Below are 26,601 nucleotides of genomic sequence, written 5' to 3'. Positions count from 1 at the left end.
GCTACGAGTCCAGGGTCTTCTCTGTGATGTTAGCCAGACTCTCAGACCACATTCCTGGTGACAGTGAGGCTGGAAAGAGCCGTGTTGGGGTTTTCAGGCAGCAGTGGGCCCGGGAGGAAGGATATGTGTATATGGGACACCAGGGAGTTGAACTCATGACCATATGTTTGGGGTTGCTTCACACTGAACCTTGGGAAGAGGCTGCCTCTGAGTACTGTGAGTGACCCAGAAGAGGCTGGGAGGTTTACCCACCTCATGGGTCTGGGGAGAAGCCGCGTTGATAAAGTGGGAGGGCATCCCCATGATGTGGCATCCCCAGATGCCACACTCTGTCCCCTCCCAGGCGGCAAACTGAGCCTCAGTTTGATAACCCACAGTATAGGAAATGGCTAAAGTTTGTGTGGCAGTTTCAGTTATGGCATTTTATTGTCTTTTATGCAGTCTGGGGAGAGTGGAGAAAAATCCCACAGAATCTTCTGAAAACTTAAGATAGTGGGAAGAAGAATGAGAAGCTTGCATAGATAGGGGTGCCCACAGTTTGGATTTTCAGGATCTAAAAGAGGAAACAAAACGAAGTAAAATGAGAGATTTCAGAGTTGTTTCCCCTCCCCCCCCCAATTGCCTTCTAGAAGCAGGAAGGGGCTAGAGAGGTCGGATTCCCACAAAGAGGTTAGGAGAAGCATGAGCCACATAGGTAGGTCTTCTCACCCTGGCTCCTTATTTCCTCGCCTGGGGGAGACATTTTAATTCACTTAAAAGAAGCTGTCTTTTGGGGCCAAAGAGATAGCACAGCTGTGGGATGTTTGCCTTGCCTGCAGTTTGATTCCCAGCATTCCATATAGTCCCTCAGCCAGCCAGAGGCGATTTCTGAGTGAGAGCCAGGAGAACCCCTGAGTATCACCAACAGCTAATCAGTCAATCAATAATTTTTTTTTGTTTGTTTTTGGGTCATAACCCAGCGGTGCTCAGGGGCTACTCCTGGCTCTATGCTCAGAAATCGCCCCCGGCAGGCTCCAGGGACCATATGGGACGCTGGGATTTGAACCACGGTCCTTCTGCATGCAAGGAAAACGCCTTACTGCTGTGCTATCTCTTGGCCCCAATAAAAAAAATTTTTTTTAAAGATATTGTCTTGGGGCAGGAGCGATAGCAAAGTGCTAGGGCGTTTGCCTTGCACGTGGCCGATCCAGGATGGACCTTGGTTCGATCCCTGGTGTCCCATATGGTCCCCCAAGTCAGGAGTAATTTCTGAGTGCTTAGCCAGGAGTAACCCCTGAGCGTCAACAGGTGTGGCTCAAAAAGTAAAAAAAAATGATATTGGTTATTGGTTTAGGGATTACACCTGGTGATGCTCAAGGTTTATTCCTGGCTCTCTGTGTTCAGAGATGACTCCTAATAGGGTTTGGAGGACCCTATGGGATGCTTGGGTCAGCTGTTCTATCTCTCTGGCCTTACGTTTATTCTTTTTTGGGGGCACACCTTGTGACGCTCAGGGGTTACTCCTGGCTATGCACTCAGAAATTGTTCCTGGCTTTGGGGACCGGATGGGGCCATGGTCCTTCCTAGGTCAGCTATGTGCAAGGCAAACGCTCTACCACTGTGCTACCACTCCAGCCCCTTGTGTTTATACTTAAAATCTTCTCTATTTTCAAAATAAACTTTAGGAACCAAGAGATAATGCATCAGGGAAGGCACTTGCCCTGATATGGCCTCAGCTCAAATCCTGGCACCATATCTGGTTCCTGAGCACCACTGGGATCCTCAGCACAGAATCAGGAATAGTTCCTGAACTCCTTCAGGTAGAATTCCAGCTCCTTGGAATCTATTTATTTAAAGTGTATAAACTTGAACTTTTATTTATTTTAAGTTTAAAAATTTAAATGTAGTTTATTGAAAGTAAATAAACTTAAAATAAGTTTAAATCAAGTTGAAAATGCATGTCCTTTTCTTTTTCCACACCTGGTGATGCTCAAGGGACCAGAAATGGTGCTGAGAATCAAACCAGAGTGGATTATGTACAGTGACTTATTTACTGCATGTTTTGTTTGTTTGTTTTTTGGGGTCACACCCGGCAGCGCTCAGGGATTCCTTCTGGCTCTACACTCAGAAATTGCTCCAGGCTGGCTCCAGGGACCATATGGGATGCTGGAAGATGAACTACGACCTTCTGCGTCTATGGCAAATACCTTACTGTTGTGCTATCTCTCTGACCCCCCAAAGGGATATTTTAATGAGCCCAGGCCTGGGTGGTCTCAGCCATTGACTATGCAGCCCCAAGAACTGCCCAGGGACTCCAGGTAAAATCCAATCCCTGCAGAACAGTAAGAACCCTGATGTCCTAGAACCCAGAGCCCCCAGGACCACAGAGAAGATTCTGACAGTTCTGCATATGACCTTCAGGAACCAAAACATCCAGATGGCAGAGGAGGAGTGGCAGTCTTGAGTCCCAGCCCTGCTCCTCCACTGCTGCAATTGTAATTTCCCCCTGACCAGCCCAGGCTAGCAGGGAGTCAGTGGGTTTAGTGGCCCTTTCCTCATTTTTCCCTCCTCTCCCATCATCTCCCCTTTCCCCTCCACTCCTTTCGGCCTCTCCCTTCCTCTCTCCATTCCTTTCCTTCCCTCCCTTTTCCCCTCTCCTCCTCTCCTACTTCCCTCTCTTCTCCTCCCTCTCCCTTCCCCTCTCCTCCCCTCTTCTCTCTCCCTCCCCTCCTCTTCTCTTCTTTCCCCTTCTCTCCTCTCCCCTTCCCTCCTCTCTTCCCTCTCCCCTCCCTTCTTTTCCCCTCCCCTCTCTTCTCCTCTTTTCCCTCCCCTCTCCTCTCCCCTCTCCCCTCCACTCCTCTTCTCTCCTCCCTCTCCCCTTTCCTATCCTCTCTCACCTCTCCCCTCTCCTGCCTCTCCCCTCTACTCCCCTTCTCTCCTCTCTGTCCTCTCACCTTCCCTCTCCCTTTCTCTCTCTCTCCTTTTCCTCTTCTCTCCCCTCCCCTCTCTTCTCCTTTCCTCCCTTCCCCTCCTCTCCTATCCCCTTCCCTCTCCTCTCATCCCTCTCCCCTTCCTACCTCTCCTCTCCCCTCCCCACCCCCTCCTCTCCTCTGCTCTCCCACCCCCTCCTCTCCTCTCCTCCCCTTTCTTCCTTCTTCTCTTTTTCTCCCCTCCCCTCCCTTCCTTCTCCCCCTCCCTTCTCCTCCCTTCCCCTCTTCTTTCCTCTCCTCTCCTCTCTTTCCCTCTCCTCTCCTCCCTTCCCCTCTTCTTTCCTCTCCTCTCTTTCCCTCTCCTCTCCTCCCTTCCCCTCCTCTCTCCTCTCCTCTCTCTTCCCCTCCCTTTCTTCTTCTCCCCTCACTTCTCTCCTCTCTTCTCCTTAGGCAGAGGGATTGTGCTCAGCTGTGCTTCAGGGTGACTCCTGGCTCAGTGCTCAGGGATCACTCCTGGCAGTGCTCAGGGAGCCATACACAGTGCTGGGAATTGAACCTAGGTGACCCCATGCTGTTCAAGTGCCTCACTCCTGTGCTATCCATCCCCCAGGTTCCAGCCCAGATTTTCTTTCTAGAAGGTTCCCTTAAGGTATCCTCTGGGGCAGAGACTGACAAAGACTCTTCTTAGAGCTTTCAAGCACCCCCCCCAAAGGAGTCTGTGTGAGGAGAATAAATGACCAGTGGAAACAGGGGCAGAGAGCAGAGGGGAGGGAGAGGGGTCCCTCACGTGGCTCCTGCAGGAGGGCGGGTGGAAGCCGAACTTCTGGGTGATCTCTCTGGTCCGGAAGGCCTGCCACACGCCACCAACCTGCGTCTGGGCACTGATCTCGTACCTGACCAAGCGCTCCCTCCGCAAGCTCACTGTGCCCGAGTCGCAGGCCGAGCTTGGCTTCAGGTCCCTGTGTCTGACTCTCTGCAAGGAGGGGGGCACGTAGGGGAGGCCTGGGAATCAGGAAACCAGGCCTTGTGGAGTGCCAAGGTCCAACAACCGCCCTGTCCAGGTCACAGGGCCATAGGTCCTGGTATTCCCTACGCCCCGGCTGGTCCAGGGCGACCCCAGAACAGAACTTGAGCAAAGCTGATGGAGTCCCAAGGTCCTGGCTCTAACAAAATCAAAACCCTGTGCAGGGAGGGGCAAGGCAGAGAGGACAGCGGGGAAGGAGCTTGCCCCACATATGGCAGAAATGGGCCTGATCCCCAACATTTGAGCCCTGCCAGGAGTAATCCCTGAGTATGGGAATGCTCCCCAAGTGCAGAAATGATCCCTAAGCAGGAGTGCTCCCTGATAGCAGGAGTGATCCCTTAACGCAGGAGTGATTCCTTTTTTGTTTTTTGTTTGTTTGTTTTTTTTTTTTTTTGGTTTTTGGGTCACACCCAGTGGCACTCATGGGTTATTCCTGGCTCTGCACTCAGAAATCGCTCCTGGCAGACTTGGGGGACCATATGGGATGCCGGGATTCGAACCACTGATAGTCCTGGGTTGACCATATGTAAGGCAAATGCCTTACCGCTGTGCTATCTCTCCAGCCCTAGGAGTGCTTCCTGAGCACAGAAATGAGGGGTGTGGGCTCGTTCTTGGGTGCTCCTTACATGCATGATGAAACTGTAAGAGGTCGGGTTGTGCCTGATTCCCTTTATCTCGAAGAAGAAACCGTAGAGGGCGACCGTTTGGGAGTGAGCCACATCTTCGTCCTCCTAACTCAGCAGGGGGAAAACAGTGCTCCAGTATCCCAGCAACAGGGCAGGATGACACACAATCTTGTTATCACAACAAAGATGACTCAGTGTGAAGGGCAGATGGCACAGCAGCTGGGGGAGCCAGACGGGGGTAGTCCCGCCCACCCCACGGGGTGGGGGGAGGCTCAGTGAGGGCATTTTTCACCCTGCCCATCTCCGGCAGGGGAAGCACCCTACCCACTCTGCTACCCCTCCCAGCCCTGTTTGGGTGCAACTCGGAGGCCTCCAGGGATGCTCAAGGAACCACTTGGTGTCAGATGGACCCGGGGATAGACCACTCACCTTCCCCACTGTGCTTTTCTTTGAGGTCACTCCCAGGGAGGCTTTAAGGTGAACTGCAGATGAGGTCCCTCCCCCTTGGGAAAGATTGACCCCCACTACAGACAGCCCTACTAGTGCCCAGTGTTTATGGGCTCAGCCTAGAAGCCCTGTCGTTTCCTGCAACCTTCCTGGGAATGTTGTGCTGTGCCTGTCCTTGAGTCTGGCCTTCCGACTCCCCAAAACACCAGGACAGCTGGTGACGCTGATGAGGAGCGGTGGGTAGAACATCCCTTTTGAGGATTTTTTTTCTTGACAAAACCGCCACCTAAAGCACCCCTTTTGCCCTGTCTGGCCTTCCTGCACTGGGGACAAAGGGGTCAGAGTTGACATGTAGGTCCCATTAAAAAGTGTGTGGGTTCTTAACTGAGCACTGGGTCCTCAACCTAGAACATGGGCCCTTAACCTAAAACGTAGGGCCTTAAACTAGAACATGAGCCCTTAAAATAGAACATAGATCCTTAACAAAAAACATGAGCCCTTAACCTAGAACATAAGTCCTTAACCTAGAATATGAGTCCTTAATCAAGAACATGGGTTCTAACTCAAGAATGTGAGTTCTTAATTGGGCAGAGTCCTTAACAGAGCACTGGGTCTTAACCAAGAATGTGGGTTCATTCCTTTTTTTTTTTCTTCTCTTTCTGCTTTCTTTTTTGCCTTTCCCCTTCCTTTTCTTTCTCTTCTTCTTTCCTCTTTTTTCCTTTCTCTTTTCTTTCCTCCTTCCCTTCACCCCTTCCTCCCTTTTCTCTCTTTCCTTCTTTGCCTTCTTTTCTTTCTTCTTTCTCTACTTCTCTCCTTTCTTTTCTTTTTTTTTTTTTTTTGGGTCACACCCGGCAGTGCTCAGGGGTTATTCCTGGCTCCAGGCTCAGAAATTGCTCCTGGCAGGCACAGGGGACCATATGGGGCGCCGGCGGGATTCGAACTGATGACCTCCTGCATGAAAGGCAAACGCCTTACCTCCATGCTATCTCTCCGGCCCCTTCTCTCCTTTCTTGTCTCTTCCTTGATTTCCTCTTTTCTCTCCTTCCTCCCTCCCTCCCTCCCCCCCAATCACTTCCTCTCCGTGTAATGATGCTCAGACCTTACTCCTGGCTCTGCATTTAGGAATTACTCCTATTGGTGCTCAGGGATCTTATGGATGACGGGGATCCATGTAATGCTAGCCAAGCACCTTACCCATTGTACTATGTGCCAGCCCCAAGCATGTGGTGTGCCCCTAACCCAGCACACAGGTCTGTTATCAAGCGAAACCAATGCTTGTTCCCCTAGTCAGGCCTAGTGTTGTACCTGGTTGAAGAGCAAACCAAAGCGTACAGCCTGACTAGTGAGGTCCTTCACATAGCCCATGTCGCCCCCATTCTCCAGCTGGAAGAGAAGAAAGGGAAGTGCATCCACTCATCTCAGCAACCTGACCCCACCTCACTCCTATGGGGTCATCATCCCATGCTTTCCATTGTCATTATATGGGGATGTCTTATTTCAGCTCTGAAAAAACATTAACTTGGAAACATGGGAAGTTAATATAAATTCACAGAGGAAGAAATACCCATGGAAAAAAATTATATTTCTTGGTCATCAAAGATATGCTAATCTGGGACCGGAGAGATAGCATGGAGGTAAGGTGTTTGCCTTTCATGCAGAAGGTCATCGGTTCGAATCCCGGCGTCCCATATGGTCCCCCATGCCTGCCAGGATCAATTTCTGAGCGTGGAGCCAGGAGTAACCCCTGAGCACTGCTGGGTGTGACCCAAAAACCACAAAAAAAAAAAAAAAAAAAAAAAAGATATGCTGATCTTTTTTGTTTTGTTTTGTTTTGTTTGGGGGGGTCACACCCAGCACCACTCAGGGGTTACTCCTGACTCTATGCTCAGAAATCCCTCCTGGCAGGTTCGGGGGACCATATGGGATGCCGGGATTTGAACCACGGTCCTTCTGCATGCAAGGCAAATGCCTTGCCTCCATGCTTTCTCTCTGGCCCCAGATATGTTGATCTTATTGTGAGATGCCATTGGGTCAAAGGAATCTCAGTGAGATACCTGCCAGGTGAGGCTCATTACCAGGGGTGAGGAACTTGGTTTCTGAGGTGCTAGCATCATCAAGAACAAAAATGAAAAAAAAAAAGAACAAAAAGAACAAAAACGACATGTTCCCTTGGGGGGTTGTATTTTCTGATCTTGAGAGTCTCCTATGGAAAAATAATTCTAAGTGCAACAAATACCCCATTCCATGGTGTTTCCCATGCAGCCATTTCTTTTTTTTTTTTTTTTTTTTTTTTTTTTTGGTTTTTGGGCCACACCCGTTGATGCTCAGGGGTTACTCCTGGCTATGCGCTCAGAAGTTGCTCCTGGCTTCTTGGGGGACCATATGGGACGCCGGGGGATCGAACCGCGGTCCGTCCTAGGCTAGCGCAGGCAAGGCAGGCACCTTACCTCCAGCGCCACCGCCCGGCCCCTCATGCAGCCATTTCTAATAAGTTCTTAGAAACACCAAGTTTCCCGCATTACAAAGACATGACAATGTGGCAGTGTTAGAAACACATGTTTTATGGGTTGCATTAAAATTAGTATTTATTAGGGCTGGAATAACACAGCAAGTAGGGCATTGACTTTGCATGCAGCTGACCAGGGTTCGATCCTCAGCATCCTCAAGCACCTCCAGAAGTGGCTCCTGAGCACCACCAGGTGTGGTCCCAAAACAAAAAAATGGTATTTGTGGGGCCAAAGAGATAGTACAGGGGTTAAGGCATATGCATTATCCGTGGTCAAGCTAGGTTTGGTCCCTGGAATTGTCTGGTCCATGAAGAACCCCCATAAATGGTGCATCTAAGTCAAGTTTATCAAGGCCCCCATGTTCCTCACAGCATTATACATTGAAGCAAAGAGAAGGAAACATAAGGGCTGGAGCACTGTACAGCAGGCAGGATGCTTGTCTTGCACACAATCTAGGTTTGATCCCAATACCTCATATGTTTCCCCAAGCACCTTCTAAGCGATCTTTGAGTGCAGAGTCAGAAGCAAGCCCTGAGCATTATTGGGTATGACTTAGAAACAAAATAATGTGGCATATATGTATGTATGTATTTATTTATTTTTGGTTTTTGGGACACACCCAGCAGTGTGTGGTTACTCCTGGCTGTCTGCTCAGAAATAGCTCCTGGCAGGCAGAGGGGACCATATGGGACACTGGGATTCGAACCAACCATCTAAGGTCCTGGATCGGCTGCTTGCAAGGCAAACACCTCTGTGCTATCTCTCCAGGCCCCGGCATATATGTATTTAATAGAAAACTATTCAGCCATAAAAAATAAAATCCTGTCATTCTAATAATATATATGAATTTGAAAGAGCAGAATAAAATAAGTCAGATGGAAGAGCAAAAACTCCATGTAATTTCACTCATACATGGAAGATAAGGAAAGAAAAATTAAAAACAAACCAAATAAAAGCAAATACAAACTGTTATGTAAAAACCACAATAGTAGTTTCTAGTGGGGCAGAGGGTCTGGGTGGGAGAAACCCCATTAATAGAATTTCATTGTATAAAGAAGGATGGAAACAAGATTTTGGAGGATAAACATAGTTACATAGATGTGGATTTTTTTTAACTTTTGGGCCACATCCAGCAGCACTCGGGTTACTCCTGGTCTGCACTCAGGAATCACTCCTGTAAGGCACGGGGGACACTCTGGGATGGCAGGGATCCAACCTGAGACAGCCACTTGCAAGGCAAACACCTTCCCTAGCGTGCTATCACTCCAGGCCCATATGTGGATTGTTAATACTCTACCCCTGACTCCTATTATAATGCCAAGAATTAATGTTATTTCAACCAAAATTTTATTTAAAAAATGGTGTTTTGAAGCACATCTAATTACATTTAGCTTTAAAAAGATAAAGCCAGGGCCAGAGCAATAAAGCAGCGGGGAGGACTCTTGCCTTGGATACAGGCACCCCATATACACCCTTGCACCTACTAGGAATGATCGCCGAATATGGCCAGATGTGGCCCCAAAATAAACAAACAAAAAACTAAAACCTTGAGGCTAAAGCAATAGCACAGTACATTTTAGGAGAGATCTTGCATGCAGCCTACCAAGTTTGATCCTTGGCATCCCATATGGTCCTCTGAACCCTCCAGTGTAACCCTTCCCCCTAACTTCCTTTTATCTAAGCTTTCTTTTGAGATATTAATTTCACCTGGATGATTAGAACCTGCCCACACCTGGGATAGGACAGGCTGTTTCAAATAAAAAATAAAAAAAAGTCTGGCTGGGGGAAGTAAGAGAGAAGCAAAAGGGGGAGAAGGAAGGGCAGCAAAAAAATAGCAGAGAAAGCAGATGTGAGAAAATGCACATGGTGAACAGAAAAGCAAAGCTGACTACGATGAAACTTTAACTAATTGCTTATGAATTATTTCTCAGCTACTACCCTTCATCAGACCTGTTGACCAAAAGAGTTAGAAACACAGTGCCTGGGACAATCTCACCCAACAAGTGAATCTCTGTCTGTCTGTCTGTCTGTCTGTCTGTCTATAATTTTTTAACCCCCTGGTTTTTGGGTCACATCCAGCAGCGCTCAGAGGTTACTCCTGGCTCTACACTCAGAAATCACTCCTGGCAGGCTCAGGGGACCATATGGGATGCCAGGATTCAAACCACTGTCCTTTTGCATGCAAGGCAAACTCCATATCTCCATGCTATCTCTCCGCCCTATACTTATATTTTTATTCTACACTCCAGGATTTACTCCTGAGCACAGAGCCAGGAGTAACCTCTGAATGTCCTTGAGTGTGGCCCAAAAACAAAAACAAAACTTAAAAAGAGAAAGTCTATACCAGGCAATGAGAAGTTAGTGGTGCTTGAGTGGGAATGATGATTCTGGGCTTTTTCTTTTCTCTTTTCTAAATTCTCTCTTTGGCGTTTTTCCCTATCATCAAGTTACATTCGTGTTGCTCGAGTTGGCAAACTCAGTATGCAGAGCAGTCTGGCTGGTTCCCCTACCCTGTCCAGAACGAATAGTTCAAGCACCTGGTTCCAAGGAGGCTGGGGGGTCTTCCCCTCCCTCCTTCCCTCTAGTGGGCTCCCCCAACTGTCCCAGCTCAAAAGGATCAGGGGTGTGAAATATAAAGCACATTTCCAGAAGACTCACCGAGTTGTAATGGTTGGCCATGACCCTGCCCAGCCAGGACTCAGGGAAGAAGTTCATGTATTTAAGCTCTTCCAGTTCCCTGCCTGTGAGACATACATCAGACTTTATACTTCATACTTCAGACATTTGCCCAAGCTCACTCATGGGGAGGAAGAAATGATCATGGAAAAGGGGAGGATATGATTTCCCTTTGGTGGTTTCAATGGGAAGAAAACTTTGTAGAAGAGATAGGGCCATGTGACTAGTTCAGGATTTGGCTTTCTAAGAGAATGCCTTTATTTTTCTTTTCCTTCTTTTCTTGGTCACACATGGTGGGGTCAGCTGCATGCAAGGCAAATACCCTACCTATGCTATCTCTCCAGCCCCTTTAAGGGAATGTCTTAAGAACACTGTAGGGGAGGAGGGAGTGGTAGTTGCTCTCGTAGTGCTTACTTTGCTTGTAGCCAACCTGGGTTCAGTATCTGGCACCACCATGTATGGTCCCTTGAGCACCGCTAGGATTGATCCCTGAGCATAGAAGCAGGACTAAGTCCCTGTGCTCAGTATTTCCCAGATGCCCAGGGCAAAGTCCCTTCAGGAGTTGAGAGCAGGTCTCACTCATCCCCTGGGATGCTTGTTGATAGGCATTTTTTTTGTTGTTTTGTTTTTATTTGAGGAGACCACATCCAAGGTGCTCAGTGGTTAACATTTTTTTTTTTGTCTATCAACAAACATCCCAGGGGATGAATGAGACCCGCTCTTGACTTCTATTTTTATATTTTATTTTATTTTGGTTTGGAGGCCATACCCAGTGGTGCTCAGGGGTTACTCCTGGTTTTGTGCTCAGAAATTGCTCCTGGGGCCGGAGAAATAGCATGGATGTAGGGCATTTGCCTTGTATGCAGAAGGACGGTGGTTTGAATCCCGGCATCCCATATGGTCCCCTGAACCTGCCAGGAGCGATTTCTGAGTGTAGAGTCAGGAGTGACCCCTGAGCGCTGCCGAGTGTGACCCAAAAACCAAAACTAAAACAAAACAAAACAAAACAAACAAACATAAATCGCTTCTGACAGGCTCAGGAGACTATATGGGATGCTGAGATTCGAGACAGCATTTGTCCCAGATTGAACTCTTACAAGCAAGGCAAATGCCCTACCACTGTGCTATTGCCCCCTCAACCCCACTTCTATTTTTTTTTTTTTTTTGGTTTTTGGGTTACACCCGGCAGAGCTCAGGGGTTCCTCCTGGCTCTATGCTCAGAAATTGCCCCTGGCAGGCACAGGGGACTATATGGGATGCTGGGATTTGAACCACCGTCCTTCTGCATGAAAGGCAAATGCCTTACCTCCATGCTATCTCTCTGGCCCCCCAACCCCATTTCTGTAGGGACTTTTCTACCCTGGGTATCCAGAAAATGCTGGATGGATACAGTAAGTTTCTTTTGCTGTAGTTGAAATATTCCCAACTATTTCACAGGATGTCAACGTTCGTCCATTCCTGGAAGGTCCCTGGAAAGAAGCTTCCAAAGTCACCTTCACCAATAACTGTAAGACAGTTTCTGCTCTTGGATTGGTAGAGAAAAGACAATAATACCCCCAAGTAGGAGGACATTGAGGCTACATATTGGGCCTCTCAAAAATTGCCCACGGTCATGGCAATAAGACAGCAGGGAGGGCATTTGCCTTGCACGTGGTTGGCTCAGGTTCAATCCCAAGCACCTTATATGGTGCCTTGAACGTATCAGGACTGATTCCTGAGCACAGAGTCAGGAGTAAGCTTGGAGCACTGCAAGTGTGGCTACCCAAAAAAATCCAAAAACAAAAAAGGGAAGGAAAAGACAAAGGGAAGTGGTAGGAGCCAGGCAAAGTACCAGTGGACATGCATATACTCGAGTATGCATGACTCTGGAGTTTGTTTCTTTTTTTCTTTTTTTTTTTTGTGGGGTGGTCACACCCAGCAGTACTCAGGGGTTCCTCCTGGCTCCATGCTCAGAAATTGCTCCTGGCAGGCACGGGGGACCATATGGGACGCTGGGATTCGAACCGATGACCTTCTGCATGAAAGGCAAACACCTTACCTCCATGCTATCTCTCTGGTGGGGTTTGTTTCTAATGCATGATCCCCTCAAATCCCAGCTGTGCCATCACCCAAATGCCTCTGATCCTTGACCTTGTGCTTGTGGGCCGAGAGCCAGAAGCAAACTGGACTTTAGCCTTGCCATGTGGGACCTGCTTCAACCCCTGACACAGCAAGGTTTCCTGAGCACCATCAGAGCCCAGCGAAGCTTTTGAGCACCCTTGGGTGTGGGCCCTTTCCAGACAGACAACTCTTTGTATGTATGTTGCTCCTTACTATTTTCTAAGTGCTAGGAGTCACTGGTGGGGCCCATGGGTGGCATGGGGAGGGCTCTCAGATACTTGGTGTCCTTGAAATATCACAGCAACTTGGACAAAACAAAACTCCAGCCTGTCACCTCCCTGCCTGCGAACTGTGCGTACCTTCGGAAGTTCTCAAATGTCTTTCCTGACAGGTCAAAGCTTGCGACTTCCTCATTGCGCCAAACTCCCCCATCACTCCCACCTCTTTGGGAGTCTTGGTGGCTTTGGGGGCCCAGAGCATGGTTGGCAGCGCTCAGGGTCAAGCTCAGATCAGATTTTCAAGTGTGGGGCACCCAGGGCTTCTGGGGAAACTTTCCACAGCAGCTATGATGAGCCCCAGTCCAGACAAGGAGTGGAACCATTAGGGACAGAGGGACACCCTCCAAGCAGTGGAGGGTGGAGGGCACCCTGGAAGTAGGGTGCCTAGGGAGGAGGATTCCCATGGAAGAGGGTGCCCAGCTTGGAGCTCACCTCGGGTGACCCCGTGCAGGCGCAGACAGAGGAAGATCGGCAGTAGGCCCTTCCCCAGGTCCCGGTCCAGAAAGGCAAGATTCTTGGGGAAGCTGCAGAAATGCAACAAGCAGAGGAGGAGTCAGAACCTCATGGGGTGTCTGGGCTGGAGAGAGCTGCGCCCCATGGGTGTGGAGCTATACAGACTAGACAGTATGTTAGAGAGACAGCCGGTTTTGTTCCCTGCACCCTGCGTTCAGCTGGGTTCCTCTGACAGGAGGGGAAGGGACACATGATCCATGTGAGGCTCTCAGCTTCAGTTGGACCCGGGGCCACATGTCCAGCACCATTGTACACACAAAGGAGAGGCAGGGACAGTAGGACTGAGACTGGGAATTGAGCTGCGGGTCTGCCAGAGGTCTGGGACTCGGTGAATACATGCGTACACATAGGCAATGCTCACACCCACACTCACATACACACATGATCCCATACACATTCATAGGCTCAAACATGCTCCTGCACACTCATTCATATGTGCAAACTCATATGCAACTCCTTCATTCACTTGCACACACAAGCAATACCACCCGAATGGCAGGCAGACTTGCACACACTTCTCCACAGAAGACCTGTCAATGGCTCACAGACCCTGAGCAATGCTCCCTTGTATAGTTCAGGAAATGCAACTGAGTCCCGTTGAAGATACAATGAGATACCCCAGGACATGGTGAGAACAATCTAGGACAAAAGAATGGTCCCTGTGTGTGGTGTTGGAGAGCAGGAGCTGTCTAATGCAACTGGGAGGAAGAAAATGGATGCAGCCACCACAGAAAAGGTATGGAGGCATCTCAAAGTCTATAAACATCCTCTGCATGCCCAGGAGTGGCCCAGGGCCCCCTCCCCAAATACTCTGAGTTGTAGCCCCTATTGAAGATGAAGAAGCCTTGTGCCAGCCCTGGAGGTGCCAGCACATCTTTGAAAGATGTTTGGTGCCACTCTGCCTATCTGTGTACTACTCCCTGTACCCGCTGGTGGGGAGACACAGGGACATGATGGGTCATGACTGTGTCCAGACACCAAAGGGGGCTGTTTGCAGAGCATGAGAGCCAGAGTGGCTGGAGCTGAGTCAGTAGGTAGGAAAGTGGAACAGGCCACAGAAGCAAGGCCATGGCAAGGCCAACTCTGCCCCAGTGAGAATGTGAAGTGAGAGGGGCGGGCAGAGAGGGATCCATCTGGCAGTGAACTGGAGTTGAACTTGGGATGCGGGGAGCTTGTGTTGAATTTGATTGAGGCTAAAACAGGCAGAAAGAAGAGATCCTAGTCCCAGTTTCTTTTTCTTTTTTTTTTTGTTTTTGGGCCACACCTGGCGGTGCTCAGGGGTTACTCCTGGCTGTCTGCTCAGAAATAGTTCCTGGCAGTCACGGGGGACCATATGGGACACCGGGATTCGAACCAACCACCTTTGGTCCTGGATCGGCTGCTTGCAAGGCAAACGCCGCTGTGCTATCTCTCCGGGCCCTAGTCCCAGATTCTTAGAGACTGTCAATCACTGCTCCATCCACACAATTCTAATTTCATTTTATTTATCTTATTTACCTTTTAAAAACATTTTTGGGTTCGGTGGCGCTCAGGGATTACTACTGGCTCTGCATTCAGGAATCGCTCTGGCAGGCACGAGGGACCATATGGGATGCCGGGATTCGAACCACTGTCAGTCCTGGATCAGATGTGTGCAAGGCAAACACCCTACCACTGTGCTATCTCTCCCGCCTCTATTTATCTTAAAATTCCAGATTTTATTCATTTGTATTATTACTTTTGTAGGGCTGAGGGGTTCATTCTAGCAAAGGTGGGGGAGTCAGATATCAAACTGAGGCTGGCCTCATGCAAGTCCTCATGCCTAACTTCTCTCCAGCCGACACTTTCCATTTTATTTTACTATCATTAGAGTTTTATTTTGCTGTTGTTTTGGGGTCACACCTGCTGGTGCGTAGGGCTTACTCTTGGCTCTGTGCTCAGGGGTCAGTACTGGTGGTGCTGACAGAATCAAATGAGCTGCTAGGATGAAACCAGGTCAGCAGGATGCCCGGCAGTGCCCTCTTTGGGACTCTGTCACTCTGGCCTGTAGTTTTCCTTTTAAACGAAGCCTTCAAGTGAAAATTTCTACTGCCTCTGGCTATTCTCTGTGAGTGATTTTTTCCAGCTTTCCTGAGCTGCCCAGACAGCCCCAGGAATCTAGAGTGGCTTTTCTATCCCAGGACAAGGCTACACTTTCCTCTCATTTCTGTTTTTCCTGCAAAGAAATGTCAAGTTTCGTTCTGGACAGTCTGTTTTTTCAAAATGAGTCACTGCCAGGAAAACAGGCTTGAGGTGTGTGTGTGTGTGTGTGTGTGTGTGTGTGTGTGTGTGTGTGTGTCTGTGTCTGTGTCTGTGTCTATTTGTGTTCGTGTGTGTCTGTGTGCCCATGTGTGTCTGTGTGTTTCCATGTGTCCTTTTGTATTCATATGTGTCTGTGTGTGTCAATGTGTCCATGTGTCTATGGATGTCTGTGCTTCTCCCCCCACTCCTGCAGTTTTCAGCCCCTCTTGGACAGACTTTCCCCCTCAACTTTCCACTTGGGAGGGGAGGAATCCCATTTATTGGGTTCACTCCCACTCCAACATCTCCTTTTAGGACACTTTACAGTGGTGGTTCATTCCTTCCCATGCAACTATCCCACTGCTAGGGAGACCCTGGGAAGGCATCATACCCTGAACCTCCTCATCAATAGAGGCAACTTCCAAAGTGGCCAAATAGCTCCTTAGCTCCTGCCCAGACCAGGGAGGTCCCTGAGGGCCAGCTTCTCTGTCTTCCATCCTGTAACTGCTGCTGGGGGTCTCTGTGGACCCAGCCAGGGCAACTGCCCCTTTGACCTAACTGAACTGAGTCTTCAGTCACCCTAATTGCTGGCTCTGGCACAGGAGGCCTCACTGCCATGGGCTCTGTCCTCTTCCACCATAGAGAACTACAGAACCTCCTAGAAGCAAATTCTTCTGGAATTGGAGCCAATCCTTTTTGAGTCAGATCCTTCTAGAAGCCGAGCCTTGGGCCCTCCAGCCTCCTAGACCAGCAGCTCTGAGACCCAGTCTCACTCTGGTGAGCCCCAGGATGCTCAGGGGTGGCCAGCCCATGGAAGAGAGGCCTGATGGTGCAGAGGGGACACCATGACTGAGACAGACCACACAGATATTAGAGAAGTGTCTAGAAAGAAAAGTTCCTTGGCCTCAGGGGCCACCAACTCCACCACAAGCAGGCCCCTGCCAGCCACCCTGCTCCTTCACATTGGAGCCCTCACAGGAATGGGGTGAGGTCACTGAGCCATCAGTAAGCTGTTAGGGTGGTGGAGGGCAGGGAGGAGTGGCCCAGCCCTGCACCTGGACATTCCAGAAACTGGTCAGAAGGCTCCTGGGGTGCCTCTACAGAAGGCAGAGTGGGGTGCTTGGGTCAGCTGGACCATGAGGTCACCGATAAGGACACAACTCAGCTGCCCACTGTGCTGGCCAGGGAGAAGCTCCCAGGCTCTCCCAGTTGGGATGACAATAGTGGGCTGAGAGCAAGGGAGTGGGAGAGTCAGGGGTCAAGTTAGCCCAGCTTTTTCCCTGGGGACACATAGCCTGCTTGAGGCAGCTCTGGGGAGGGACTCGTGGCTGTCGTTGGATAGGTCAGTTGCAAACACGCAGGCACTGAGGGAACTGCTGCGTGGAGGTATTTGGGGGATCTGGAGGGAACCAGCACAGTAGATGCAAGAGCAAAGATGCTTCAGCATTGAGCCATGTCATGGGCCTCCCCTGAGAGCCTACCTCAAACAGGCCGTGGAACCCCACTTTCCAGGAGCAAAGCCTACACCTTGGTCCCCGTGCCCTTGAAAACAGGGTGATGACTCACCCCAACTCCGGCTCATTTCCTATCTCCAGGGCTCCGATGCTTCCAGGACAAGCGCAAACTTGGAGCCAAGGAGCAATTTTTCCTGGGGTGCATGAGTCACAGGAAAAAGTGTCTCTGGGGCTATTAAAAGAATGGTGGGGGGGACTGAAAACATTTGGGTTCCAAGCAAATTATATAGAAGCCAAGTGAAGAAGCTGTAATTCTAGCACTGAATACCGCTTTCCCCAAATAACAAGCCACGGGAGAAGGGCGCTGAGGTCATGTGCGTGTATGCTCCGGAAAGGCGCTGACTGTATCAGACATACAGATGCAACTTCTCTGGGCTGGGTGAATTCACTGAGGGCTAGTGGGAAAGTCATTTAATCAATGGGTTATTGGCAGATGTGCCAATAAAGTGGTGATTGAGGCCCACGAAATAGTCCAGAGGCTAAGGCATTTGCCTGACATGCAAAGCAGCCATCCTGGGTTCAATTCCTGGCATCACATATGCTCCCTCGAGCAATGCCAGGAGCAGTCCCTGAGCACAGAGTCAGGAATAACCCTGAACTACCACTGGATGTTGCCAACCACCCCTGAAAAGAAGTTGGGGCTTGACTTTTCTGAACAGGACTTGCTGTGTGTGAAAGTCACTTCCGTTGACTGGGGGGACCATAGACATAAACTTGATCATACCACTTTCAAGGGCAGAACCATTCAGGGCCACGGGACTGCCTAGAATCTACGCCTCTGCAGTTGGCTGCATGACAGGGGTGTGTCAGAGCATGTGAATAGAGGGCATGGAGACCAAAATGGAAAACTCTAGCTTCAATCCAACGCTGCCATAGTCAGTCCATGTTGCCCACAAGCAGCTCTGGGCTAGCTGGAGAGAAAATGTCCACAGGGAGAGAGAGAAGGGTCCACACAGCAATTTTAGGGAATAATCAGCCACATGATCCTCACAGATGCAGCCAGGATCTTTGTGGCCTGGGGAGATAAAAGGGTCCATGGAGGGACCCCATTGCCCATAAACAGCAGACAGACTCAAGATTTAGATCTAGCAGGGCTGGGTGTGAGCCATTACTTTCCTTCTCCTCTCTACTTTGTCTCAAGCTCTGTTTCTCCCTCTGTAAAATGGGCATGAAGCAGCTGCCAAGCAATAAGCAGAATGAATGAGGTCACATAGTGGAAGCAGGTGTGAGGCAGGAAATTTCTTTTTACCACTGCTCTGCCATCTCCAGTTTTCACCACAGTGTTGAGAACTTACAATTAAATGTTTAGAAAGTAGGAGAAGGGTTTGAAGGCACAATCCAGGAGTTAAGGGCTTCCCTGCTGTGCAGCCAACCCTGATTCCAACCCCACAGAGTCCTCTGAGCACCACCAGCAGTGATCCTTCAGTATAGAGCCAGGAGTCAGCCCTGAGCACTGCTGGGTATGGCTCAACCTCTCCTCCTCCACAGTTTAGAAAGTTGGAACTGGATTAATTTAATGGGATCTTTTGTCTACTCCATTGCCTGCATTTCTCCAGAAAGCTGAGAAGTTCCTTTTGCTTACCTGCTTACCCCCTGAGACTCAAACACCATCTGACTGATGGTAGGACCACCTCAGAAAGAAAACCCCAGATTCATTCTGGTGCTGAGAGAAATCCCATCCCCATTTTATCAAAAGGATCTAATTTCAATATAAAATTTGGTGTTTTTTTCTTTCCCCAATAAATAGATATGCTTGTCCTTAAAAAAGAAAAGCAAGGGCCCGGAGAGATAGCACAGCAGCGTTTGCCTTGCAAACAGCCGATCCAGGACCAAAGGTGGTTAGTTCGAATCCCGGTGTCCCATATGGTCCCCCGTGCCTGCCAGGAGCTATTTCTGAGCAGACAGCCAGGAGTAATCCCTGAGCACTGCCGGGTGTGACCCAAAAACCAAAAAAAAAAAAAAAAAAAAAAAAAAAAAAGGCAGAGAGATAGTACAGCAGGTTGGGCATTTGCCTTCCACATGGCTGACCCAGGTTCAACCCCAGCATCCCATAGGATCGCTTGAGCCTGCCAAGAGTGATTCCTGAGTGGAGAGCCAGGAGTGAGTGTTGAACACTGCTGGTGTGGCCCCCCAAAAAGTCTGTTTTATACCCTGTGTTTTCTGGCACATGGTAAATTCTTAAAGGCACATACTTGTAACTTGTCACTGGCTTTGCACTTTGTGTTCATGAAGCTAAGGAAGTGTGAGCCAGCTGTGTCCCACGCATGCTGAGGTCACCAATTTTCTCAGATACCTTCCTATTATCCCCCTTTTTCAAGGAATCAATCTCAGGGTTCTCAGGTATCCTGAACCCTTAGGCCCCATGAGAACCCCAAGTTCTCTGCAGCCTGGCAAAACTGAGGAAAATCTCCCCCAAGAGCCTTTCTTCCCTCCTACCCTCAGCTTTCTCCACACAGCCAGGCCCCAATGGTTCTCCCCCATGGCCTAGCCAGCTTGGTTACCTGTGGAAAAATGCCAGCATACTCTCGTGGACCGGAACTGTCTGTGTTCTGTGGTTGAGTTGCAGGTAGACCCACAAGATCACAGTTTTCAGCAGGTGGTACTCGCTGAAAGTGAACAGGCTGAGCAAGAAAAGGTGGAAAAGTTTTCAGACAGGACAAACAGAACACCCGGGCCAACTGGTAGAGACATGTCGGGGGGCCAAGGAGCAAAGCTGTTTCAGCCCCAATTTCATAGGTACTTTGGAAGTGAACCCTATGGTCTGATGCACCCCATAGCTTGCCACCATGGTCCTTCATCTTTCTGTGGGGAGAAAAGGAACTGGCCAGACTCAGATCTCTGGGCCCTGCAAAGTTGGGATGTTGTCCCTTCTTTCTATAGGTTGACCTTGTATTTCTCAGAGTCTCAGACTTTGTTCACATAATCATCCACATTCACTTCTTTTTATTTATTTTTTGTTTTGTTTGTGTGTTTGTTTTTGGACCATATCCAGTGGCACTCAGTGGTTACTCCTGGCTCTGCATTCAGAAATCACTCCTGGCAGGCTTGGGAGACCACATAGAATGCCGGGGATCAAACCCGAGTTTGTCCTGGGTTGTCTACAGCAAGGCAAATACCCTACCACTATGCTATCACACCAGCCCTCATTTACTTCTCTTTCATTTATTGATTTGGTTTTGGGGGCCATACCTGGTGGTGCTCAGGGCTGACTCCTGGCTCTGTGCTCCAGGAGCACTCCACTTGGGAACCCTAGTGGGTGCTGGGATTAAACGCAGGCCAGCAAGTCCAGTGCCTTCCCTACTGCACTCTCTCTTTCTCCCAAAATTTTACAAATTTATTTTAGGCTGGAGCAATAGCACAGCAGAAAGGGTATTTGCCTAGCATACAGACAACTGTAGTTTGATTCCTGGTATCCCATACAGTCCCCAGAGCCTACCAGGAGTGATTTCTGAACACAAAGCCAGGAGTAATCCCTGAGTGCTACTAGGTGTGGCCCCAAAACAAAAACAATATATTTTAAATATCCTTGGTTTGGGGGTCATACTAGGCAGTCAATACTCAGGGCTTCCTCCTAGCTCTGTGCTCAGAGATCACTTCTGGTTGTGCTCAGGTGCACCAGATGTGAGAAAATGCCTTCAGTCCTGTATTTTCTCTCTAAACACCCTCCAAAATTTCTTTGAGACCTTTCCAAAGAGGGGCTAGTAGCAATGTGGAGTAGCAGAGATCCCCAAATGCGAAGGACTCTGGTTCAGACCTTACGTGGGAAGCCAGGGAGGCAGGGTCTATCTTTTTGTTGTTGTTGTTGTTGTTGTTGGGGGGTCACACGTGGCAGCGCTCAGGGGTTACTCCTGGCTCTACGCTCAGAAATCGCTCCTGGCAGGCTCAGGGGGCCATATAGGATGCTGGGATTCAAACCACCGTCCTTCTACATGCTATCTCTCAGGCTCCAGGGTCTATCTTTATTTCAAGCCCCGGCCTCAAAGGCGCTGGTTCTGCTGGCAGTGACGTGGCTGAGACTCAAAACCCATGGCCCATACTCAGTGCTCTGCCTGCCTCTCCAGACCAACCCACCACCATGTTCATGGCCCCTCAACAGCAGAGTTCACCCAGGCTGTCCTGCTCACTTGTACATCCTCCCCATCTTCCTCCATACAAGACCACCATTGAGCAGTGCTGCACCTCAGAATGGAAACCATGTGTCTAAATAAGATGCTGTTTGGTCTCGATTTTTTTTCTTTTGGTGAAGACAATTGCCTTTAAGTGACAAATTTAAATCAATAATAAGACCCAGTCCAACCCCTACAAATGAGACAATCAGAATGGTTTGAAGGAGACCACAGCGTACAGGGTAATGGGGCAAGGAAATCTCAAATGCCCGTCAGACACGCAAGGACCTGAAATAACATGCCTGCCAGGCCAGGGCCAGAGCCCAGGACCAAACAGCGTGGCCATGGCACAGCTCTGTGCAGATTTGTCAAACAAGGTGGCATGTTCCCGATACACAGAGGATGAAAGGCTTATCCCAAACCTGCCAGGTATTTTCATGGTCTTGGGAGGAAGGAGAGATGAAGGCAGGAACCTTCTACTGGGGTGGGCAGGTAGCTGCTTTATTACAACATCTGGGTCTTTTGTTTGTTTGGGAGCTTCGCAGGTGGTGCTGTCTATGGGGGTACTTCCAGCCAGTGCTCAGGGCACTCCTGGGAATGCCCAAGGAGACCATTTATGCCCCAGGCAGGACAAGCCCTTTGGTTCTTCTGCTTTTATCTCACCTCAACATTGTATTTGTTGTTGTTTATTTTGGGGCCACACCTGGTCATGTTCAGGAATTACTCCTGGCAGACTCTGAGGACCTTATGGGATGCTGGGGATTGAACCCAGGTTGGCTGCATGCAAGGCAAACACCCTTCCCTTTGTACTATTGCTCTGGCCTACAACATTTTAGTTCTTAAGTTACAATAAAATATTCCCATTTTAGATCCAGAAAAAAAAAGGTTAATATCCTTGCCTTGCTTGCAGCCAAGCTGTCAGGGCAAAGGGTCCCCTGACTACAGAGCCTTTAGCAAGCCCTGAGCACTCCAGGTATGGCCTGTATCTACAAACAAAAATCATCATTTGTTCCTTGGCAGTTTCTAGGTGCCTCCATCTTTAGTAACTTCTCTTTTCTGTTTTTGTTTTTGGGCCACACCTGGTGGCACTGAGGGGATAGTCCTGTATCTGCACTCAGAAGTTACTTCTGGTAGGCTTAGGGGATCCTATGGGACGCTGGAGGTAGAACCTGGGTCAACCATGTGTGAGACATACATCCGCCCTGCTGTGCTATCGCTTTAGCCTTAGTAACTTCTCTTTTAACAATCAAAAACATAAATGTCAACATCCTTTGGCCTTCCATGAAGGAAAGAAAAGTCTTGTGGAGAACATTCCAGAAGGCTGGAGATGTGGGGCTGTGAGACACTCAGCCCTGGGCCAGGTTCAAGCTCTTTGGCCTCAGTGGGGCCATGACCAATCCCTCATCCCTGTCACTGCCTTGTCGCAGGTTGACCTGGGTGATGGTCACAGTTGCTTTGGCAGGCAGAATCCTAGTCTTAGAAGCAAGGCATTGAGGGGCCTGGACCTGCCTCCACAGAGGTTCAACACTCCCCTACCTTGACGCACTTGACTCCTCTCTGCTCTGCCATGGGGTCATGTCATAGCTACCAGCACAGCTTCCCTTACACTGCCTGGTACCCTCTTATCACCACAAAAAGAGGGAAGAAACACCCCATGGGCAGCTGTGGGGGACTAGAAGAAGCCCGATTTGAGCAGTATTTGATTTGAGCAGTATCCTTGGATCCCACTGGGGTCCTGAGTTGGCAACTTTGGTTTCTGCCCAAGACCAGATCCTGCGTTGCCAACCTCCATCTTCCACCCCCAGGCATCACTGCCAGCTGCTGAGTAAATTCTCCCCAAACAGAAAAGCACTTTCCAGACTGAACTTATGAACTCAGGGGGTAAGGGAACTCAGGGTGTATTCACAACCCCTCCAAGCGGGACATGAGTTTGGGAGTTCACACCAAGCGTGGAAAATCCTGGTAACTGGGTCAGAATCTTTCACAGCTGCTAGAGAGTCTAGTCAATGAGAACAGTGGGTGACCGTGAGCAAGAACCCATGTGGGAGGGAAAAGGTTAAACCCTGTCTGGGTCCGAGACATTCGGACTAACGCCAATGCTTCTCACGCTGAGATCATGGCTGCACTTGTAACCATCACGGAAAATTATCCTTTGTGTGAAAATATTTTTCTATTAGCAAGTAAACATCCTAATAAAGGGGGTAAGGGAACATGAACTATAGAACCTGCTCTCCATGAGTTCAGAGAAAAATAATCCATGTATGGGGCTGGGCAGACCATTGCATGGTCAGAAACACATCAGCTGGAGGGTTATTATTGCTACTATTATTTTGATTTGCCTCGCAGGCCATGCCAGGCAGTGCTCAGGGCAAATGTGTGGCTCTGTGCTCAAGGATCACTACTGGTGAGGTATAGGTCTGCATAGGGGTTCTGGGAATGGATCTGGGGTGGGTCAAATGTGAGTCAAGTTTCATCTGGAGAGTGTAAGCCCTAGAACCCCATTACTGTCCCCACTTCCCACTGAATATTACTTGAGAGCACCCCCAAAAAATACCCTCAATGGGGGTTCTGACAGGCAAAAATGAAGAGAACTAAGAAAATTGGAGTCCTAGCTTCCCCCTGTTCCCCTGACTTCTTTGTTCACATTGTCAAATAAGATTATTTTTAAAAATATGAATAAGAGGGGGTGGAGAGATAGCATGGAGGTAAGGCATGCCTTGCATGCAGAGGGACGGTGGTTCAAATCCCGGCATCCCATATGGTCCCCTGAGCCTGCTAGGAGCGATTTCTGAGTGTAGAGCCAGAGTAACCCTTGCTGAGTGTGACCCAAAAACCAAATGTATGTATGTATGTATGTATGTATGTATGTATGTATGTATGTATGTATGTATGTATATATATATATATATATATATATATATGAATAAGAACTACCAGAAGGTAAGCCAGAAAGAAACCCTAGTGGTGGGTTTCTAAGGATTTGATCTGAAGAAATCATCTATACTGAAGACATGAAGGAGGTCACCCAGCTGGCCCCTTATCCACAGACCTGGGAACCCATGGTGAGGGCTGTTTCCATGATGACATGGAGGAGAGGCAGGGCCAGGTCAGGCACCAGCTGGGCAGCCACAGGGCAAGGCAGCAGCGAGAAGCTGGGGCTGAATGCTCGGTCTAAGGCCTAGGCTGGAGATACCACAGGGGTCCAAGAACAGAGGAAAGATCCTGGGAGAGATCCGTGACTGCCAGAGAGGGGAAACAGTGGGGACCTCTGGGACAGACCTCTATGAGAAAAGAAATGTCCACATTTGGGGAGCAGGGAAGGAGTGACCAGAAAAACTCCCAAGCTGCTGGCAAAGGGATGCTGTGGACAGGCAGACAGTGGAGGCCAGGATGGGCGTCTTGCAAGCCCAAAGATGCAGGTTCTGAAGAGGCTGAACTGTTCAGATCAGGGGTCCCACTCCACAAGCAGATAAACTGATTTAAAGTGGATCTTGGTTTTCCCTGGTCCTAAATCTTCCCTGGGGGACGTATTATCGATCCTGAGGGAATCTTTGGTCTCTTCTTGGTGGTGCTCAGGGGTAGGGCCAACAATGCTGGAGCAACAAGCAATGCCAAGGTAGAACAAGATTTCTGCTTGCAGAGCTGAGCTCCAGCCCCTTGCACATCTGCTGAACTCCAAATAGGTCTCTTATACCCCCCAATTTCTGTAGGGTTTGTGATACCAGGGGCCTCCACGTGAGCTAGGCCACTAAGCCACAGGGCACTTTGTTGTCTGTGGCTGCTGGGCACCAAGAGTAGCCCCTTCTGACCCTTTTGCATCCACCAAGCACAGCCAGGCCAAGGAAGGATACCCACGAGTGCAGAGACTTTGGATGGAAGAGGTGCTGCCCATTGCATGGCCCCAAAGCAGGCTCCCTGGCCCCACATCCTCCCCAGCTCCTCGCTCCACCCCAAAATTCCTCCCTGAAACAGCTCCCTGGAAAACAGCCCTGACCTTGGGGACTTCAGCACTTTGAAAAGCAGCTCCTGAGGGATTTTCCGAAGGTAGATCTTCGTTCCCACCAGGGGGACCAAGTTCATCTCCAACCACTTTTCGCAGGCAGCGACCAGCTGCTCTTCCCTGTACTAAGAGGTCAAAAACTGAGGATGGGTGGGAAATTACTGGGCTCCCAGCACCCCCTGTCAGCTAGGGCTGCCACTGCAGGCAGCTGGTGGCAGAGGGTTGAAATCCTGAGAAAATACCTGAGCCAGGGGCCAGAGTCATATAGTATGCTGGCCTTGAACACAGCAGACCCAGACCCAGGTTTGAACCCAGCATCCATATGAGCCCTTGAGCCTGCTAGGAGTAATCTCAGAGCCAGGAGTAACCCCTGAGCATGGGCAGATATGCCCCCCACCCCAAAAACACGTCTAGACTCCTAGCCAGGCTGGGGATTGAGCACAGCCTAGAGGAGAGACACTAGCACTATTGCTTGAGCAAAACAGCACTTCCAGGCTCAGATGGCCAATAAAGACACCAGGAGGGGCCCCTGGGTGTCCCAATCCCGCCTAGGGGGAACACACACTCAAAAATAAAAATAAAACAAAATGCTTAAATCCATTCTGTAGTCTTTCACAAGTCTGGGGAGAAGGGAGTGTTTGAAACTGGGTCCAGTGCAGAAAGTCCTCAAGTTTGGGGCACCCCTTCCTCTGTTCTCACCTTGCAGCCAGCCTCATAGAAATTGTTGATGGTGCTAGGTGCAAGCTCATTGACCATCAAGGTCACACACCTGCGGGGAAGAAAATGTCCATCACTGGGCTTGCTCAGGGCCTACCTGGGTTTGATCCTTGGCATCCCATATGGTGCCCTGAGCCCACCAGGAATAATTCCTGAGCATAGAGGCAGGAGTTATCCCTGAGCACCACTGGATGCACCCCCAAAACCAAAACAGAGGGAAAAAAGAAAGAAAAGAAAATGGCCATTATTGTACCCCAGGCAGCAGTCAGAGAAGGGGTGGCCTGGGGTTCTTGAACCAACCCTGGATCACCCTCTTTGGCATCTGGGGGAGAGTTACAGGTGTCTGCCAGGTCTGAGAGGCCCATCATGAAGAACTGGAGACTAAGGTTGAATTCTTGGGTAGTGAATATGGCAGTCCCAGGCCTGCACCTCCAGGGCACCTTCTGGCTGTCTCTGACCCAGCGCTTCTGTCTGGACAGATTTCTCAGGGGGCCTCTCTCCCCCTCTTCTTGCACAAGTGATCGAGACTCAGGCAACCTAAAGCCATTCTCACAAGCTGGTGTCTGCTGGGTGGTTCCTCTTTAAGGAGCAAGTCACTGGCACGTACCAGTGTCAGGCGCAGAAGGCCCTGGTGCAGAGAGATAGCAGAGATTGGGCAGCAGCCAGGCGTGAGTGGACAGGTAGCCTCACTGACCACAGCGCTGGCTCCTGGGGGATGTGGGATAAGGAGGTATAACCTGGAGAGAGGTGGACCAGGGAAGGGCAGCTTAAAGCCAAGAGGGGGCCCTGGCCAGAGAGACAGAGAGAAGGCACTTGCCTTCTACAGGGCTGACTTGGGTTTGATCCCTGAATGAAGAATCAGGAGTAACCCCTGAGCACTGCCAGGTATGACCAAAAACAAAACAAACAAAAAACTAAACCAAAC

The 26,601-nt window shown here is 49.6% G+C and overlaps 1 protein-coding gene across 1 annotated transcript in view; it reads right to left on the bottom strand.

The window, feature by feature from the left end:
- Positions 1-484: 484 nt before the first annotated feature.
- The window catches only part of BTBD16 (BTB domain containing 16), a 36,717-nt gene continuing 10,600 nt past the window's right edge, over positions 485-26,601 (bottom strand). The window contains exons 7-15 of the mRNA XM_049790446.1: positions 25,659-25,728; positions 24,954-25,084; positions 19,355-19,474; positions 13,000-13,091; positions 10,172-10,254; positions 6,312-6,389; positions 4,560-4,661; positions 3,697-3,882; positions 485-553 (exon numbers count right to left, since the gene is read on the bottom strand). Of these exons, the coding sequence (XP_049646403.1) occupies positions 485-553; positions 3,697-3,882; positions 4,560-4,661; positions 6,312-6,389; positions 10,172-10,254; positions 13,000-13,091; positions 19,355-19,474; positions 24,954-25,084; positions 25,659-25,728 (931 nt within the window). The remainder of the gene's footprint in view (positions 554-3,696; positions 3,883-4,559; positions 4,662-6,311; positions 6,390-10,171; positions 10,255-12,999; positions 13,092-19,354; positions 19,475-24,953; positions 25,085-25,658; positions 25,729-26,601) is intronic.

Source organism: Suncus etruscus, chromosome 17 (genome assembly GCF_024139225.1).
Source record: "Suncus etruscus isolate mSunEtr1 chromosome 17, mSunEtr1.pri.cur, whole genome shotgun sequence".
Classification (NCBI taxonomy): Eukaryota; Metazoa; Chordata; class Mammalia; order Eulipotyphla; family Soricidae; genus Suncus; species Suncus etruscus.
This window is presented reverse-complemented; position numbering and strand designations above follow the sequence as displayed.